At 46.9% G+C, this 20,847-nt stretch overlaps 1 protein-coding gene across 2 annotated transcripts; it reads right to left on the reverse strand.

The window, feature by feature from the left end:
- Window positions 1-2,820: 2,820 nt before the first annotated feature.
- On the reverse strand, window positions 2,821-14,604 carry CBY2 (chibby family member 2). Of its 2 annotated transcripts, XM_046028176.1 has the most exons (3): window positions 14,530-14,604; window positions 14,146-14,226; window positions 2,821-4,086 (listed from the first exon to the last, which is right to left on the reverse strand). In XM_046028176.1, exons 1-3 carry the CDS (start codon window positions 14,602-14,604, stop codon window positions 2,869-2,871), a joined length of 1,374 nt encoding a protein of 457 aa, XP_045884132.1. In that variant the 3' UTR covers window positions 2,821-2,868. The 2 variants fall into 2 exon arrangements, with proteins under 2 accessions (XP_045884132.1, XP_045884133.1); XM_046028177.1 differs by lacking the exon at window positions 14,146-14,226.
- Window positions 14,605-20,847: the final 6,243 nt, after the last annotated feature.

Consider the following 20,847-nt stretch of genomic DNA (forward strand, 5'->3'; position numbering starts at 1 on the left):
TTTGGGTGGCAACAGGGGAATGAATTACTGAGCCTCTGTGTGGACATCCGTCCCCTCTGTTCCTATGTATAGACTAGAAGTGTAGTCACCAACTGGTAAGAAAAAATATTCCTATCATCGTTCTCCCTCATTTGGGATCTCTGATGCTATTCTGGGTAGGACTCAACGACTTCCTGAATCTGGAAAATAGGCCCCCAAACCATTTTTAAACCTAACGTTTGGACACCAGCTTTACTTGGCAATGTGATCTAAAAGGAGTTTTGAGATTTGCAGTCATGGAGTCTGTATTGAAGTCCCAGTTTGGCTCTTACTAGCTGGCTAATCTCTCACAATTCTTGGCATCCCAGTTTCTCTAGCTGGAGAAGAAACAGTACCACTTGCCTCCCATGGACCAAGGATCACGGGGGTCACATCAAGTGGCAAGTGCCGGGTAACTGCCTTTGACTCACCTTCTGGAGCTTACTCAAGGCTTGGAAATCTAGCGAGCATGAACAGCGGGTTCGAAGTGAGGTTAGAGGAGTCTCCAACTCCTCTCTGTCCCAACCGCAAAGTGGGTAAACTCCTCCTTTCCCTCACACATCTCTCCTGGTACAGACCCGTAGTGAGCGAGTGAGTGGGCAAGTGGAGCAGGATACTAAGAATCAGTCCACTTAGCTCAAGGACCATCACCCTGGTTCCTCAACTTTGTTGCAGACTGGAACACCTGGGGAGCTTTTAAACATGAAAAGTAAGGAATTTGGAAACAACTATTTACCCAGAGAAACTGATCACAGCTCAAGCTGGAGAAGACCTGCATGTGAATGAGGAAGGGGGTGGGCAGCTCCATAGACCGACATTCTGTGCGCTGCAAACAGCCCAGGGGCTCAAAATCCCATTCATCGGAAAGAACGTGATTTCCAGCAGCAGCAACAGCAGCATATTTCAAAGCCTCTGTGGTGGTTCCACTATACAGCAAGGTTTGGGAACCTCAGCCGAACTCCCTCTATAGTCACCCAGGGGTTCCTTTCAACCTCTTGGTTCTACACTGTGTCCAACTTTTGAAATGGGAATCAAAGCCCAGAATTTTGAGCCTCTGTGCCTCCCTCCAGTAAGCCTGGCAGTCATCTGCCCCACCACTTATATCCAACTGGGAAATGTGAACCATGGATAAGCAGAGGGCAGGCACCTGGGAATAGGGATGTGAGCCGAGAGCTGGGGAGAGCATAGGCACCGCTTCCCACACTGGGTGAACAGCAGGATAACATAAAAAGAGATTTCAAGATCAAATAAAATTGAGCTATTCTGAGTTCCCCCAAAGTTAAACCGATTTCTTCATTGTAGGACTTCTCAGATCCTTCAACTTGGAGTATGATTCTGAATCTGCCAGAGAAGATTGATTTTAACAGCATTTCTCCCCCATGGAAACCTTCATTTTCTCAGAGCATGTCAAGGACTGGTATTTCAAAGAATATACTTTGAGAAACTTAGAGCAGTGTTGGGGGTAGGGGACATTTGGCAATACCTGGAGACACCCTTGGTCATCACATCTGGGGGTTGGGTAGCTGTTACTGGCATCCAGTGGACAAAGGCCAGGGGTGCTGATAAACATCCAACATGCAGGAGAGCCTCCCCACAACCTAGATCTACCCGCCCCAAGTGTCACTAGCACTGCAATGAAAAAGCCCTAGCCTAGAGGAACCTCTTCTTCCACAGGCCACCATCCATACCATGGCTTCAGAAATGGAAGATGATGGGGGCTCCTGGGTGGCTCAGTGGGTTAAGGCCTCTGCCTTCGACTCAGGTCATGATCCCAGAGTCCTGGGATCGAGCCCCACATCGGGCTCTCTGCTCAGCAGGGAGCCTGCTTCCTCCTCTGTCTCTGCCTGCCTCTCTGCCTGCTTGTGATCTCTCTCTGTAAAATAAATAAATAAAATCTTAAAAAAAAAAAAAAAAGAAATGGAAGATGATGAAAGAAAAAGACAAAAGAGAGCACAGGAGTAGGAGAAAAAAGAAGGAAAAATAGGACAGAATGAGAAAAAACAGACAAGAATGAAGGAAGAGACTGGGGTTGAGGGGCGGGGGTTGGGGAATGAAAGCAGGCAGATTCATTAACTCCCAAAACTTGGAAGAGACCAAGTTGTCCTTCACCTGGGGAATGGATAAACAGTGGCACAGCCAGACAATGGAATACAACTCAGCACTAAAAGGAAATGAGCTATCAGGCCACGAAAAGACACAGAAGAAACCTACGAGCATATCGCTAAGTGAAAGAAGCCAACCTGAAAAGGCTCCATACTGTGTGTTTCCAGTAGATGACATCTGGAGAAGGCAAAACTGTGGACACTCTAGGAATCTCTGTGGTTGCCAGGGGCTTGGAGGGAGGGGAGAAGAGGCAGAGCACAGAGGATTTTTAGGGCAGTGAAAATGCACTTCTGCTATAATGGTGGACACGTGTCATGATACATCTGTGCAAACTCACGGAAGGCCCAATACCGAGCGGGAACCCTAGCTGAAACGGAGAACCCTCGGTGATAATGGCCTGCCGTCGTAGGCTCCTCGGTGGTGACACTGCCGCGCTCTGGTGGGGATCGCCAGGGAGGCCGTGCACGTATGGGGACGGGGACCTATGGGAACAAACTGTACTGCTGGTTCCATTTCACTGTGAACCCAAAACTGCTGGAAAAGGGGAAAAAAAGAAGCCAGAGCAGCACACAGATGATGTTAACTGGCCCCAGCCTCCTCGCGCCTTTATTACTTCCGCGAGTTTCGGAAAGGTGGTGGTTCTGCTCCTCAGTGGACACCAGCTGGCGGCTGATGGCGAGGGAGATGGACAAAAGGCAGGTCTTCTTCTTTGGCCGAGCACTCCATGCCCCATGTTGCTTGGAGGCCTCAGACCCTGCTGGGCTTCTTGGGGTCCTTGTTCTTGGCGGGCATGAAGGCGTAGAGCTCTTCAATGAGCATCTCCATCCGGGCAGTGACCTCGGTCACCGTGTCGATGACCAGCTTCTGCTGCAGCTTCAGCTTGTTGTTCTCCCACAGGGCCTTGTTCTCCTCCTGGAAGATCCTGTGCTCCTCACGCAGCACATGCAGGGCCCTGTTCTCCTCCTGCAGGAGCCGGTTCTCCTCGCGGAGGATCTGCAGGCTCTGGTTCTCCTCCCGCAGGGCCTGCAGGGCCTGGTTCATCTCTCTCAGCACCTCCAGGGACTGGCCCCCGTCGGGCAGGCCGGAGGCAGCCTTAACCTCCTCATCCCCGGAAGAGCCGGACAGGTTGCTGACCATCTGGCGCAGGACCCGGAGTGTCTTGGAGTCCTCCTGGGGGGTCGGGGGCCCCTTGGATTCCTCGAAAGGGGAGGAGAGGCCTGTGCTCTGATCTGGCAGCAGCCCGGACACATGGGGCTCCTCATGGGGCGAGGCGATGGGCTTGGCCTCCTCCCCGGGGCCCGCCTTCTCCTCCGTCTGGACCCAGTAGGCCTTCCTCTGCTCCAGCAGCAGCTGCAGGGCCCTGTTCTCCTCCCTGAGCAGCTGAAGGGTGCTGTTCTCCTTGCTGCGGTGCATTTGCAAGGCTGTGTCCTTCTTCACCACTTCCAGGGCCACAGTGTCCTTGTGCAGCAGCGGCGAGGAGGCCCTGCTCTCATCCCGACCCAGCGTGGCCTTGTGCTCCTCCCAGAAGACCTGCAGGATCTTGTTCTCCTTGCGCAGCGTCTTGTTCTCCTCCCGCAGCGCCTTGTTCTCCTCCCGCAATGCCTTGTTCTCCTCCTGCAGCAGGTACTCCTTGGCCAGTCTCTTGTGGTGCAGCTTGTGGTGGAAAGAGGAGGACGGAGAGAAGTAGGGGGACTGGAGGCGGCAGTTCTCGTTTACCCACCGCCCGTCCTGGAAGACAAACATCTCATCGCTGAGCTGTACCCGCGGGGGGTTGTAATCCAGCTCGAGGTCCGCCTGGGAGGTGGGGCGCTCCATGGGGTCCAAGGGCACCGAGGAGAAGCGATTCAGCGGGTAGGAGTGCTGGCTGACCACTCGGCGGCTCAGCCGGGGCAGGGCAGCCTGCCGGGCGCAGCGCGGGGTGGGGTACAAGTTGTGGAGCCTCAGGAAAGGCTCAGCGGTGCCCCTCTGTGGGAGAGAACGGGGAAGCCCAGAGTTAGTGAAGGAGATGACACCCCAAGCCTGCCTCACACGGTACCCCACAATTAGCTTAGTCTGATGGTCCTGGTTGGCCACAGAGGACGCTTCTGCGTTGGGCTTTGGGGAGCCCTCTCAAGGAAATACAACTGACCCTCATTTATTTGCAGTAGTCACTGCAAACACCGAAGTCACGAATACCAAACCATTGCTCCTAGGAGAAATGGAGGGCTAGGTTCCTGCCAGCCCACGGTTCTGTTAACTGGTCAATACGTAACCTTGTATTATATGTGTTTCTGTTGAAAGACATGTTTAGTATGGATTATTGATTCGTTAACATTGAACTTTCAACCAACAGCGTGGTCTCTCATGCCTGAGCAGAGCGTATCTAACCCGTGTTTTTTCCATAAGGCACTTCACGCCTTCTTTCATTTAGGAATGCCAGACGACACTTCAGTATACTGGGGGGGGGGGGGTATCTGAAACCATGAAATCACCCAAAAAAGCACAAAAAATGTCCAAAATGTGGCACTCCATATACTGTGCAAAGGACATCATTTTGCAGTATGAGAGCAAAAACAAGCGTCCTTATCTAGAATGTGCGCATCAGGGGCTTAAGTTTTTGGTCACCTTTGCACGTCTGTGAATGGCCAACAAAGTGCCACAGGGGTTGATTGAGTGGTTATGGATTTCAGTGAGTGGGCAAACACAAAAATAGGGAATTCAAGAATACTGGCCATCACATATATACTGTGCAGGTTGAAGGCATTAACTTGGAGTCAACAAATGTTGTGATTCCCAGCCCCACCATTTTGTCGATTACAAGAATTGCATTTCAGTTTCCACATTTTCAACTTGGGATAACTCTATCTACTGCCTTTCCTCACAGATCTATTTTTTAGGATAAAAAGAGATGATGTATGAAAGCATGAAACGTGGGCTCTGACACACTTCTGTCACCTTAGAGGAGGAACAAACTTGCTTCTCAATTGACCCCCACTGCAGATATGTACCCACAATGGGCACAGGCAGCAGGAATCACCCCAACAGACACCCAAATCACTGTGTCCAAAATGGCGGTGCTGTCCATCAACCTAGTCCGCTCCTCAGCCCTATTCAGTCTCATCCTTCACTCTTAGCCACCCTGAGTCTATCCTTCCAGCAGCCCCTTTCACATCTGCCAACAGAGTGTTAGACTCAAAGCAGAATCCAGCATGTAATTTTGGAAAAGAAGGGCACCATCACAGACATATCACTGAGCAGTGAGAGGTCAACATGTGCTAATGAAGACAGCAAAGGACACCAAGGAATTCATAAAGAGGAATTCATGCTGGTGACCCACACATTTCAAGACCATCATTGTAAAAGGGGATCTGAGCCACAGAGCTTAAATCCAATAAGCCAGTAGCTTTTACACTTTCCATTGTAGAATAATCAACTGGGTGTGTTTTAAATGCAGATTTTTTTTTTAATATTTTATTTATTTATTTGAGAGAGAGGGAGAGAGCATGAGTGGGAGGGATAGGGGAGGGAGAAGCAGACTTCCCACTGAGCAGGAAACTGGATGAGAGGCTGGGATTATGACCTGAGCCAAAGGCAGACACTTAACCAACTAAGCCACACACGTGCCCCTTAAATTCAGATTTCTGAGTTCCCTGCTTGTAAGACTTGATTTATTCAGTATGGGTCATGGTCCAGAAACCTGCATTTCCAACCAGTTCCCTCAGTGATTCCGGCTGCTGGTGGTTAGGACAGCTCTGAATCAGCTAGAACGTGCAGTTTGCCCAGATGGAGCTTACACCATGGTTAAAAGCCAAGGTGTCGAGACTGGGGATCACAAGAATTCTCATCCTGGTTCTGTCGCTGATAGACAGTGTGAAACTGGAAATTTTCACTCTCTCTGAGATCCCAATTTTTTGCTAGTGAAAAAGAGAGAGCCAGACTCCCCGATCTTAAAGGCACCTTCAAGGGGGGCCTGGGTGTCTCAGTTGGTTGAGCATCCAACTCTTGGTTTCCACTTAGGTTGTGATCTCATGGCTCGTGGGATTGAGCCCCATGTCAGGCTCTGAAAGTCAGCTGGAATCTGCTTGAAGTTTCTCTCCCTCTGCCCGCACTCACACACACTGTCTCTCTCTGTCTACAATAAATATATAAATCATATTTTTAAAGAAAAAGACACCTCCCAACATTTAAAATCAGTGAAATGTACCTGTAAAATGGAAATAAAAACATATGCCTTGTATGGTACACCACACCATTGTGAGGACTGAATGAGATAACGATTGCAAATGTGTTCTTAAAACTGCCAAGTGCCATTGAAATGTAAGGTATTGTTATCAAGAAAAGTAGGTTTCGCTAATGGAAGAATTCTGAGGTGTATTCAGAAAGCGGTGAACAGGTGGGAAGTATCCTAGAAAAAAGACAACAGTTGCAGCGATGAATTTAAATAAAAATAAGCATCATGATAGCTATTTCTAAATACAGCAAAAGCATTTCATCTTAAGTACATTGCAATGCTCTCCAAATATCAATTCCTCATTTCTTAGGTTATTTTCACAATTTTATAGATAGAGAAGATAGAAAACAAGTCAGGTTATCTGCATTATATATATGGGTATGGAGAGAAAATATAATTTGCATGGTCTATCATGTTGGCACGAATTCTTTAAGACCCAAAGATCTAGATTAAATAGGAGGTTCAGTTCTTTGCTATTAACTTTGCAATAAGCACATGTCATTAACTTTATAAAGATGTGCTTAATCTTCTAGATAGTGAGGGTCCAGGAGCATTGGGCAATCAGAACCTTATTTACTTTAAATAAATCCAGCCTCTGTGGTTTTCACCTTTCTCAACTGGGAGAGTCCCTTTGCTCTTGTGGCTGAACCTGTGACCAGAATGAACTTCACTGTGGACAGCCCAGCCTATTTAAGGTCCCTTGGTTGCAGTTTTCTGGGAAGACTAGCCACAATCACTAAGGAGCACGTCATGAGAGGTCCTTTCCCTCCAATGTGGGCCTCGTTCACAGCAAGGTCTCGCTCTAGAAAACATTACTATGGAAATGGTGGCTTTAGTCAACAGTGCGGATCCCAATCTTGAGAAGAAAAAGGAAGAAGGATACAAATATTGAGCTCCCATTTTGTGCTAGGCCTGTGGACTGAATTCATTTAACCCTTGCAACCCTGACTTCATGAAGTGTTATTATCATTATTCCCATTTTATAGATGGAGAAGCAAACTCAGAGTCAAAGTTAAGTAACCAGTGTGAGTTGTACCCGTTAAAGTCACCAACCCAGTCCCAGCTGCCTGAACTTACATGGGTAAAGCACACACCCAGGAAATCACTGTGTATTTAACAAAAGACTTGCAATAGTTAGGAGGTGAAAATAGTTTTGTGTTAACTTTGTATTATGGAAAACGTCAAACACAGAGAGAGAGAGAGAGAGGGAGAGAGAAGAGCCCAGTAAACATCCAGGTACCCCTCACCCAGCTTCAGCTGTTGCCAAGTCCAGGCTACCCACGTGCCTTTCAGCTATACAGCCACCCAACGCCGCCACCAGGCCTCGCCACTGCGTTCTTTTAGAGCAAAGTGTAGACATTCTGTTATTTTACCCATAAATACATTGATGCATATCTTCTCAACAAAGCGTCAATACCATTAACAATGATCACTTCATATTGGCAAATACTGAATCAGTGTTCAAATTACCCCAGTTGTCTTTTCTATGTTAGGATTATTTCGTTTCAATCAGAGATATGCAACTTGATCCAGCTAAATATTCAAAGACAAACCACTAGTGCTTTCTACTGTTTATTACTGTTCAGAGTATCCATGATGGTCTTTAAATCACCATATCCAGCTGCTTTGACTCTGCCTTAGTTACTCCAGGACCTTTTGACTGTCCCCTCAGCAGAAATGCACTGAATAAAACCTTACCGGTGGGTGGCAGATCCCTAGCCATGGATAATCTGGATACTTGGGCCCTTATCCTTATGCATGCCATCAGGTGACTTTGGTCATATCCTCTCACCCTCTGACCTTGGTTTCCACATTTGTATAATAAGGGGTCAGTGACACGATCTCCAAATGTTCTCTTAGTCTAACTTTCTCTGGTCTAATGCACTATGTTTATAAGTGGGCACTACTATGGCCCTAGCAACACTCTACTAACGTTGACATCTTGTGCCCTCCTTTAAATGGCCACTGCTTCCCACACAGACTCTGTACCTTCCCAGTCACATGCCCACAGCACCTGATCCAGAAAATACTGACAGCTAATAGGACCACCATAATTCCTTCCCCAGAACTCAACGCTCCTCTCGTAACTAGTCCTGTATAAGATCAAGGAGGAGGTCAAGTCCAGTGTTGCCTCATAGAACACAAAAACATTTTGGGGCACCTGGGTGGCTCAGTTGGTTAAGCAACTGCCTTCAGCTCAGGTCATGATCCTGGAGTCCCAGGATCGAGTCCTGCATCAGGCTCCCTGCTCAGTGGGGAGTCTGTTTCTCCCTCTGACCTCTCCCCTCTCATTCTCTCTCTCTCTCTCTCTCTCTCTCATTCTCTGTTTCAAATAAATAAAATCTTAAAAAAATTTTTTTTGAAGTTTAAAGAATATACCTGTTTCATCAAACCCACAATCCTACAGATAGTATCAAGAGGTTAAAGTCAATCAGTACCTTCTGAAACTGAGATTTAAGGAAAAATGTCAAATATCCAGGGATTTCAGAGATGTCAGGAATCATGATTAAACTCTAAGACAAAATGTTAAGACAAATTCTTTCTGTCCCCAGTGCCAATCAGACCTAGCTAGACTTAATCCTTCAAGAAAGGCTCCTTCTTGGCCTTGTGAAAACTCCCCACCCTAAGTCTATTTCCACTCTGAATGTTCTTGGACCAATTCTTCCTTCACATTTATGTTGATGAATCAACTAATATTAATGTGGCATCTGGTCTCAGACCCTACCTCCAGGGAACTTTCAGTCAATTTGAAAATTCAGTGAACAGCACCAATTATTGCATGGTGTAAATGAGGGAGGCCAAAGAGCAGTGGGCATTAATGTAGGTTCTAAGATATGGGGACCAGGGGACCAGGCATCACAGAATCCAAAAAGAGTCCTGGCTCTACCCTGTATGAGGGCATGAACTTTACAGAATCATTTCTTTCTGTGCCTTCATTTCCAGGTCTAGAAAATGGAGATGCAAACATGCCTCAGAGCCACCCCCATATGTTTGTACAATGACCGAATTTAGAGGTGCCAGTCACAGCTACTGTTGCAGTACACAACCTGTGCAACTATCCACCACAACCTTACTAACATCTGCCCTCTTTCTTTCAGGGAGTTTGTTGTAGAGTTCAAAAATGAAAGGAGAATGTGTGACATTTTCTTTGTTTATAGAGAGCTACAAAGATGATTACTGCAGATTCAGAAGAGAATGTGCTTAGATTTTCTTAGAGGAAGATTTCTAGAAAAAGAAAAAGGAACTAACATGATGACTAATGACTATTATGTGATAATATACTAACTGATTTCCATATTCACATGTAATATCTTACAGAGAAGAACTATCAGGTTTTACCTAAGATCACATAGCCAGCAAGGGGGAAGAACAGGGTTTAAAACAGGATCTCTGACTCCAAACCACACATTCACTCGTGCTTTTCACAATGCCCAGAGAGTTTATTTTGCATGTGTTGATATCATTCCTTCACAGTCGTTCTCTTTTGCCCTGTCCCATCTTCTCCCCAAATGGTAAATTACAGTTCTCTAAGAAAGTGAACTGTCCCTTAGTTAGTTAGTTAGTTATGACATGCCTAGCACGCTTCACATACAGTGGAACTAATCAACCAAAACACAGAGAAAGGTAAGGAAGAGATATTCAATCAAATGATGCGAAACCATTGAGGCTGTACCGTCTATGGCCTACGAAAGCGGTGATTTCATATGTCTTAATATATTTTGTGGATTTCATGAAGTTATAGCTTCATTTCAATTCATATTTTTTAAACTGCACAGCTGTGACTGCGTGGTGGAAAGTCTAGAGCAGTGGGCTTTCCCATGAGAATTCCACAAAACCCTAGGTCTACGTAATCCTTAAACAAGGTTGCCCCCTGTACCCAAGCACGGTGATTTTCATGTCCCCATCTGGAACCTATAATCCAGTGAAGGTAGAGGTCCCAAATTCTCGGCAGCTTTGGGCTCATAAGTCCCATTTTTCGTCACTCTTGAGTCACTTCAATTCTCTAAATGTCACCTCTGAAATGAACCTAAACATATAGTCACCCTGTCTACTTCCTGGGGTTGGGGCAAAAGGCCAAGAAAGTGGTATGCAAGCAGTCATAAAGACCAAATAGATGACCGGTTCTGCTTGTAAGACACCAATGTTCCTGGCCTAAGGCGCTATGGCAAATGCTAAATATAGTTATTTACCAAAGAGCTTTCCAAGGAGAGAGCATGTGAGGTAGGTAAACACATGAGGTCCAAAACCCCAGGACTTCTCAGCCTGTGTTTAAAGCCAGCACCTTCTCAGTAGGCCTTTCCAGCCGGTGGTATCACTTCCTGGGCTAATCGAATCTGTCCTTGATGTCCTTGAGGCCTAATAAGATGTCTGGGCCTTTCAGGAGAGCTCGGAATGGTTCTTCTAAACCTGGGAGGTAGAGCCTATGGCAACATGATCCAAGCCCCCAGAACAGGCATGGCCCCCATTTCCCATAGAGGAAAGATTGTCTCTACCCTGATCTGTGGGAAATGCCCTCCTACATGGATAGAGACCCAGTAGAGGAAAGAGGGAAAGCTTGGCTTCTTCATGAAAGGATGGATGCCTGTGAGAATGGATGTGGGAAGGGGAAAACCACTGGCCATCACACCTTTCCATCATCTTGTTAGGAAAATAACCAAGAGCCTCTGCCCTCAGGAGCACCGTGCTCACTGTTGTAACCTAAGATGCCTTAGTGTCAGGGATCTAGAAAGGGGCATAGACATTTCCCTTGCAGAGCCTCAATCCAACTCGTGGATGGGAATCCCTCCTTAGCATCAGGCGTGGCCCTCTCCCCAGCATCTCCTTTTTAAGTATAAGTGGTCTTGCAAGGAAAATACTTGAAATCACCAATTACTGAGTGCTTTTGCCCATTGTCCTTGTGGCAAACGGAGAGCCTGGAGGAAGAATGGTCAATGGGAAGGGGGGGCAGGGCAAGGAACAAAGGGGAGGTGATAAGACCAAGGTCTCTTACGGGTACTGTGGAGTTTCTAAGGAACGGGACTCTGAGTGGGACCTTCCGGGGTGGAGCTCTGAGGTTGGATGGTGTTCTGAGGTTGGTGGCCTGCCATCTAAAGCATTTGGGAAGAACTGGACACTAAATACACAGGCTTAGCTGACATGCTCGAAAGTTCTCTCCACACCTGGAAAACTAGGGCTACACAGACCAGAGGAGATGTCCAAATGCTCCAGAGATTCCAAACCTCTTGAACCAAGTGTTTTAAACACCTCGTTTCCCAACAATATGGAGGGCTACAATCCAAGAACATCAGCCGTCTGAAGTACTGTCCAGACAGGTGAAGCTGAGAGGCCCCAGGAAGTGGGCAGGAAGAACCGGGTATGCTACGAAATTTCAGATGAGGGGACAAGGCTGAGTCTCACCAGCCCACTGTTAAATGACTCAGCTGCCTAGTACCATGATACAGCCAACGTTGGTTTTAATAAATGCTAACAGGTAAGAGGATAATTGGCAGGTCAGTGTGATTGATTCCGAGAGAACTATAAAATGAATAGCAATAATGATAAAAATGTCATCATATGTGATAGTTTCGGGTAACTGCAACAGGATCTCCTGACATCCTCCTCCTGGAAGTTGCTCCAACTGCGAGAGAGGCAGGGAGTGTCAGCAGATCCCATAGCTTCTCATTCTTGAAGAACAAGCCTGAACAAAGGAGACTGAGAAGGGGAGGCCCGAGAGGAACCCTGGACGGTGCTGTGGGAGCTCGTTCTAATCTGGGCCCTTTGCTAAGGAACCCGCCCGAAACAGTGCCTCCGTGAGACTCACTGAGAGCACTCACTGCGGAGTGAAGGGATCCTGGGAGAACAGAAGGAACAAGGTCAGCGAGCCGGGGCAGGAACTAACCTTGAGGGCTGGCAGGTGAATGCACTGTTGGAAAATAGATCAGAAAACACACATGTTTAATGTGAGAAGAAAAGCTGAAAATCAAGAAGACCTGAGAAGCCCCGAGGATGCTAACACATAGTGAAGCACAGACACGTGCCGGGTAGTTGAGAAGCCCAAGCTCGGCGTGACTGGGGCCTGGGAAGCCAGAGGCACTTTCTAGGCACCCAGGAACAGATGGGCTCGGTGCCAGAAAAAGCAGCACATGCAAATACATGCAAGGATTCAGAGAGAGGAGGCACGATTTCCTAAAGGCAAGAGAACAGAGGGAACGGGAATGTGACTGGGCCCCAGCAGGGGGTGTAGTGGAGAGAGTGGGCGCGGGCCCTCCCTCCAGCTCTGCCCTTACTAGAGGGGCTGCTGGGCAGCCCAGATCCCATGCCTCTACAGTCCCTACCTCACACTAGCATCACCAGGTCCTTCCGTGTAGGAAGTGCGGAGGCCGGGGGGCCGGGGGCAGAGCCAACTGGAGCATTCCCCAGTTCCCTTCCCCTTCTCTCCTCCTTCGTGCTGGCCTCCTTCTGAGAGCTTGGCAAGGAGAGCTGTGTCAGGTGTAGACAGAAGACTTTTTCCGATCTCTCTTTCACGGGACCACTATTTCTAATCCTATTCTCTAACCCATCCCCAGGCTGTCACCTTCTTCTTGTCCCTTAGTGATGCCAAGATTGATCTTTGTGGGCTGTGAACAAACCGTAGGAGCAACACCCCCCCCTCAGGGGAGTAGTGGCCTGCAGAACGACACGGCATTTTAGAGGCAAGAATCAGACCTAAAAAGAAGGTTCCTAGAGCTGTAGGATCCCTGTAGGCAAACCCTCCTGTCTAACCATCAGGACAAAGTCTGCTTATGTGCTAGGCTTCCAGAGCTGAAACAGAAGAAGTGGCTGCTTGTACAAAGTTACAAGGATGATGTGAAAAGAAAGAGCCAGAATGTTCTAGGGTCCTATTTTTCCCTCCTGCTGAACATACTTGCTGAGATTGTTACACTTATCTCCACCTATCAAAAGAATGCTGAAGGTCTTCTTTGTAATCTTGTTCTTCAGAAAATCCTTAAGAGCAGACTTTAGAAAACACATGAATAATTTGATTATATGTATTATATACCATTATGTAGTTATATACTATATATGGAGATATAGTTAAATATACATGTTAGCATAAATGAATATGTATGTAAAGGAGGCCCACAGGCGCTCCATCCTGTTCCTACACAACCTCATATCTAGCTTTCAGGCAGTTACCTCTGCATTGGATTCCTCCAGCCTACATTTCAGCCCCTCTGGCTGCACGGCCATGATCTTCCAACAGGGCCTTAGGTGCCTCTGGAGAAGCAAGGCTGCCTCCTTTGTGACATAGCCGCAGGAGGAACAATCCAGTCAGGAGAACCCCACCAGGGAAACGGCTGCTTAGGAGACCTGAGGAGAAGACCTGACACTCTGCAGCCTGTCCAGACCTCATCCGCTCACCGGCCTCCCTTCCGAGTCCCCCTTGCACCCTTATCTTTGGGAAACAGCTAGCCTCAATTCTCTTGGCACCTCCAAGTCACCTGGTACCTTTTGGTCCAGGCCTTTGGCTTTCTAGTCATGGATTCAGCCCACTGCATTTGGTTCCAGGTCCCAGTTCTAATTCTCCCCCAGAAATCTAGAGTGGTTGTCCAACATCAAGAACCAAAAGATCAAAGTCTGGGAAGAGTGGCTTATTTCAGAGGGTCATAGAAACTTTAGTGGTATGAGGGCCAGAAGGTCTTACCAGGTCACCAGACCCACCTTCCTCCTTTGTGGGATGACAAAGACCCACGGTGGCTAAGTGAAATCTGCTCATTCTACAGTATCTCACAGTTTTAAAAGAGGAGGGTTATTTGGGCTATAGGGAAGCTAACCTCTTCTGTGATTTTCCATACCTGAGGCAGAACCACATTGATTGGGATTTCTAGGCTTTCAGATCTGGTATCTCTTTTTCTTGTAATATTTGGCCTCGAGTGCTGTGGAAAAGAGAAAATAAGACGATTTCTGCTTCCCAGCCCATCCTCTGAGCCTCAATTACTCAACCTGAAAAAAAAAAAGAATTTCTACTCACTTAACCCCTCTTGTCAACTATATATGTTATGAAAATCTGAGTCTGAGAATGTGAAAACGGCGTGTGACAAGATGCTTCTCTCTGGACAGAAATTTAGACATCTATTATAGTTGGTGTAAAAACCTTCTAGAAAATCCTTGGAACAGAGATACCCATACCTACTATCTTTTCTAAGATTATTACTTTTAGCTCAAGGAAAAAGCCATACCAGTGTTAGGTGCCAGGTATAGGTCCTATGCAGGAGTTGGTCACCAAAACACTCAGAACATTCCAGAGGTGACATCACAAAACAATACGGTGTTTTTCAGGGCTCATGGTCTCTCTGAGCATCACAGGTGGGAATGAGGCATCTGACCATTAGGAAGAGTTCACCCTGGTTGTGTCTACCTGGCCGGTCATTGTCAGTGTGACACACAATAACCCAAACATTAGCCCCTGTTTGGTCATCCTTGCTGCTATTCCCATCCTCACTGCTGGCTGGCCTGAGATCCCTATCCTTTCTCTAGAGCTAGCATCTTCTACTTGGAGTTGTATCACTCAAAAAGGAAGAAACCCAAACTGAACTCATTCCAGACCAAGAGAAGATATGGAGTCTGAGATATTTTCTGACACCAACCAATCCTCCAGTTCTCTGAGGCCAACTAGATGGCCTCATTCAATTCTGACACAATCTATCTGGAGTTGGTGTCAGGTCAGCTAAGTTTAAGGGCTCAGTCCCTCAAGACTGTCCCCACTTCAGACACCAGTCACAACACCCAGGCCACCAGTGCTTCTGACTGACCAGCTATGAATTAGGGGTTCCCCCAAACCCGTCCTCAGCTTTAATAACTTGCTAGGATAGCTAACAGAACACAGGAAAACACCTTACAATCAGTCTTATTATAAAAGACGAAACTCAGAAACAGCCAAATGGAAGATGAAGATGCTTAGGGCAAGGAATGGGGAGAGAAGAATACGGAGCTTCCACATCCTCACAGGTCATACCCCCCCCCCCCCCAGCTTCTCCATGTTTTCACCAACACAGAAGCTCTCCTAACCCTATCACAGAGGTTTCATTACCTGGTCGTGACTGATTAAAATCATTGGCCATTGGTGATGGAAAATTTCCAGCACAACCCTTTCCCTTCCCAGAAGTGGACGGGTGGGATGCTGAAAGTTCCAACCCTCTAATCACATGGTGATTCCTCCCACAACCAGTGCCCATCCTAAAGCCATCTACAGGCCACCAAGAGTCATGAACTCAAGTGTGTTCCAGCCGGGATCCTTACAAATAAAAAAAGGCACTTGGATCACTCAGGAAATTCCAGGGGATCTGGGTAGCTCAGTTGGTTGGGCAACTGCCTTCCGCTCAGGTCGTGATCCTGGAGTTCCAGGATTGAGTCCTGCATCGGGCTCCCTGCTCAGTGAGGAGTCTGCTTCTCCCTCTATCCCTCCCCCACCATGATCTCTCCCTCTCTCTCTCTCTCTTTCAAATAAATACATAAAATTTTTAAAAAGGAAAAGAAATTCAAGGGGTTTGAGGACCTCCATGCCAGGAACTAGGAACAAAAACCAAACATGTGTTTTTATTATATCCCACAATGGGTATAATATCAAGACCACAGTCCTGACGTTGGGCTTCGTGAAAGGGGAAGCCTACTCTCCGGGCCTCAATTCTGTCCAATCATTTGCCTCTACAGACTGTAAGTGGGAGCCACCTTCTGTTTCCTAAGCCTCTTATTAGGCAGAGAGCTCCAAATCCACATTATTATGCCATCCTGGATCAGGCCCAGCAGATCCAGGGACACCATAACTGCCCTGGAATCTTCCACACCCAAATGGCAAGCAAGCCTTGCTTTAAGAAAATCCAGTGTACAGAATGCAGAGACACACGCATGGCAAAACCAAGAAGATAATTAATCACATCATGAGGGGCGCCTGGGTGGCTCAGTGGGTTAAGGCCTCTGCCTTCAGCTCGGGTCGTGATCCCAGGGTCCTGGGATCAAGTCCCGCGTCGGGCTCTCTGCTCTGCGGGGAGCCTGCTTCCTCCTCTCTCTCTGCCTGCCTCTCTGCCTAGTTGTGATTTCTCTCTGTCAAATAAATAAAAAATAAATAAAATAAAATAATCACATCATGAAAGAATGGATTGGTCACCTCCGGCAGGTTCCATTGAGGCCCTTCCTCCCACAGAAGATGCTTCTAGGACCAAGGAGCATGAGCTCTGCCCTGCAAAGCAAGGTTCTTCCCAGAGAAAGGAATCTGCCAGTAAGCCTGATATGTTTTATAAGTATTATATATATATATATATATATATATATATATATAAATAAAATAAATCATTCATATTTGTTATTAACTTTCATTTTAAGGGGAACTTCTCCAAGTGTTTCTTTTTTTTTTATTTCATTTCATTTTTTAAATTGTGGTCATAAACATGTAACATTAAATTTATGATCTTAACATTTTTAAGTATACAATTCAGTAGTGTTAACTATATTCACATCACTGTGCAAATAGATCTCTGGAAGTTTTTCATCTTGCAAAATTGAAACTCTAATTCCCCCTCCCAACTCCCCCCAGCCCTTGGCAACCACCTTTCTACTTTCTATCTCTGTAATTTTGACCAAGTTAAATACCTTGAAGGAGTAGAATCAGACAGTATTTGTCTTTTCATAACTAGTTTATTTTACTTAGCATAATGTCCTCAAAGTTCCTCCATGTTGCGACAGGCTCTCCTTTTTTAAGGCTTCATTATATTCTTTTGTATTGATGTATTTTCTTTACCCATTCACCTACTGATGAACATTTGTGTCATTCCCTACCTCTTGGCTATTGCAAATAATGTTGCAGTGAGTATGCAAATATCTCTTCAAGATCGTGCTTTAAATTCTTTTGGATATATACCCAGAAGTAGGATTGCTGGATTATATACAGTTTTATTTTTAATTTTTTGAAGAACCTCCATACTGTTTTCCTATAGCTCCCACACTATCCTTTTACATCCCCACCAACAGCTCACAAGGGTTCCAGGTTTTCCACATCCTTGTCAACACTTGTTTTCTGTTTCTCCATGGGTCTCTAAATCTTCCTGGTGGTCTAGTGGTTAGGATTTGGTGCTCTCTCCATGGGTCTCTAGAGGTTCAATCTCGTACTATTAGAAAACTCAGTTCAGGGGCACCTGGGTGGCTCAGTGGATTAAGCCACTGCCTTCGGCTCAGGTCATGATCTCAGGGTCCTGGGATCGAGCCCCACGTCAGGCTCTCTGCTCCGCAGGGAGCCTGCTTCCTCCTCTCTCTCTGCCTGCCTCTCTGCCTAGTTGTGATTTCTCTCTGTTAAATAAATAAAATATTAAAAAAAAAAAAAAAAGAAAGAAAACTCAGTTCAGTTTTCCCTTATAGACACACCCCACAGAAGCAACTGCATGTCACCCTTCAGGTATGATCTGGGAAGTCTAAATAAAGAGGGAGCTGGCTGTGTTCATGTCTGAGGGCTGCCCCAACAAAGAACCATGAAATGAATGGTTTTAAAAAACAGGAACTTTGGTCTCCCAGTTCTGGAAGCCAGAAGTTAAAATCATTGGCAGGCCCACGATCCCTCTGAAATCCACAGGAGAGAACCCTCCCTTGCCTCACCCCTGGCTTCTGAGGGTTGTTCACAATCCCTGTCCCTCCTCAGGTTGCACTTGCCCCACTTACCTCTCTGCTTCCGCCATCACATGGCCTTCTCCCGTCGTATGTCACAACTATGTCCCTCCTTCTAGAGACGCCAGTCAGACCGGATTAAGGGTCCACCCTACTCCAGTATAACCTCATCTTAATCACGTCTGCAATGACGCTATTTCCAAATAAGGTCATATTCTGAAGTACTTGGGGGTATTTACGTCAACGTATCTTTTGGGGGTTGTGGGATACAACCCAACCCGTAACAGAACATTAAGGAGATGAGCACCAGCAGTGCTCACATACTTCATATGTGCTATTTAATCAGAGTCACTGGGACATACGCAAGTCCTCCAGAGTGAGAACCCACTCTTGGGGTCCCTAAGCCCGTCGCCCTGGCCCATCTCCAACAGGTTCAGTCGAATCCCTTCCTCCCACAGAAGATAACTCTAGTGCCAAAAAGCACAGCTCTTCCCTGCAAGGCTCCTCATGGACAAAGGAATCTGCTAGTAAGCCTGATGGATTCTATTACTGTTGTACACACTACATATTATTTATATTGGTTATTATTTTCATTGTGTGATTTTTGCCTGTTCTCATTCTCTCTGCCTTCTCCACACTTTTGGCCATCTGGCACCTAGTTCCATGCAGTATGGTAAAATCCTTACCCCAGCCCTGTCCTGAGGCCATATCTGCAGAAAGAAACACCCCCCCCCCCCCCATTCAGTTCCTCTGGGCTTTCTACTGTGACAACTTGCCCAAAATTATACCCATGATTTCAGGGGAAACTTAAGGAATAGTTCATTCGTAGAAAGGAAGTCTTATTATTGGATGATCACAAAAACTCTCAGGGTCCAGATGATGGTTTAAATCTTTTTTTTCCATTTCAGTGCCAAGTGGTCCAGCAGAGTCCTCCTCTGATGGGTATCTGGGGACGCTTCTGTCTGTGGACTCCCTCCCTCCTCACCTCTGCCTTAGTCCTTTGCCTTTCTTTGGTCAGAGCCCTGGCTCCAGGTGAAGGGGCAGCCACCAGATCTGTGGCTGACAGTGGTGGCCCTCACGGCAGGACAGTGACTCATTACCCACTGTTATCTGATCGCAGATCCTCCCTCCCATCCTGAGAGGGGGTGTGCTCCGGGGAAGGGAAGAAAACAAATGGACACATGGACTGTCCTACCACATCAGTGTAAAATGAACTTCTTTTATTGAACCCAAAGGAAGGACACAGATAAGAATAAATGAGGATGATGGGGCACCTGGGTGGCACAGCTGGGTAAGCATCTGGCTCTTGGTTTCGGCTCAGGTTGTGATCCCACAGTTGTGAGATCAAGCCCCACCGTCAGGTTCAGTACTCAGCACAGAGTCTGCTTGGGATTCTCTCTCTCCCTCTCCCTCTGCCCTTCCTCACCCCAGAACTCATTCATTCCCTCTAAAATAAGTAAGTAAGTCTTAAAAGAAGAAAGAGGAGGAGGAGGGGAAGGAGGGAGGGGGAGGAGGGGACGGGGAGAGGGAGGAGGAGAAAAAGAAGAAATGAGGATGCAAATAGCAAGGTCATGGACGCTGGCTTCAGCAGACCGTGTGCAAATCTGGAGGCAAAGAAATAGTTATTATATGTCTTAGCTTATGCCACAGACTGGGTGACTTGAACAACAAATACTTATTTCTCACAGTCCTGGGCACTGGAAAGTCCAAGATCAAGGTGTTAGCAGATTTGGTTCCTGAAGAGACCTGCTTCCTGGCTTGCAGTCAGCCACTTTCTCACTGCGTCCTCACATGGCAGCGAGAGAGAGTGTGTATGTGTTCTGGTCTCTCTTCCTCTCGTATAAGGACAGTAAGCCCGTCCTCAAGACTTCACTAAACCTAATCACCTCCCAAAGGCCAAACCTCCAAATACCATCACACTGGGGATTAGGGCTTCAACATATGACTTCTGGAGGGACACAAACATTCTGTCTCTATACTACGTGAGTTGGGCAAGTCACCCCACCTCTCAGAAGCTCAGTTTTCTCATCCCCAAAAAGAGGAAATCATATGTAATTTGAGGTAACACACATAAAGAAACTGACATTAACAAGTTCTCAATAAATCCTCACTGCCCGGGAGCCCTCCTACCAAATCGTCTTGCTCCCTTTGACTTACGATCTCAAGCAGCTGACACACAACTGGTGTTACCGTTAAAAAGTCTTGATACTGGGCTCCTGGGTGGCTCAGTGGTTTAAGCCGCTGCCTTTGGCTCAGGTCATGATCTCAGGGTCCTGGGATCGAGTCCCGCATCGGGCTCTCTGCTCGGCAGGGGGCCTGCTTCCTCCTCTCTCTCTGCCTGCCTCTCTGCCTACTTGTGATCTCTGTCAAATAAATAAAATCTTAAAAAAAAAAAAAAAAAAGTCTTGATACTACAGTTTACGTGAAGGCTTTATGTTTGCCTGATTGATTGATTGGTCAGTAGGTTGGTTGGTTGGTTTTTGTTTTTAAGGGAGGAGCATTTCCAACAGGACCGTCCTGGTACTGGCATCCATAGCTGCCCATTAGCTGGGTTCCCTCTTCCTCGGCAGAACACATGTATCTGTGACCCAGTACTGAGACGCTTCCTTGAGACTGCACCCAAAATGCCTGTTATTACTCAGATTAGCACTGTCATCAATCATCCGCGTTCTGTGAACACCGCAGTTGGTGGACGCTATGCGGAACATGGAGGTAGACATGCCTCATGGGTTTCTAATCTAAACAGACAGGTAGAGTGGAGACAAAGGAAAGGGCATGCATGCATCTGAGACTCTCCAGGCTTTCTTTCCTTACCTCAACTGTCAGATGATGAATCACAGAGAAAAATTCAGCAAGCAGAAGGGTCCATTAGAGAGCACAGGGCCCCTCACCCTTCCCTGAAGAGT

This window comes from Meles meles, chromosome 14, assembly GCF_922984935.1.
Source record: "Meles meles chromosome 14, mMelMel3.1 paternal haplotype, whole genome shotgun sequence".
In the NCBI taxonomy this organism is placed as follows: domain Eukaryota; kingdom Metazoa; phylum Chordata; class Mammalia; order Carnivora; family Mustelidae; genus Meles; species Meles meles.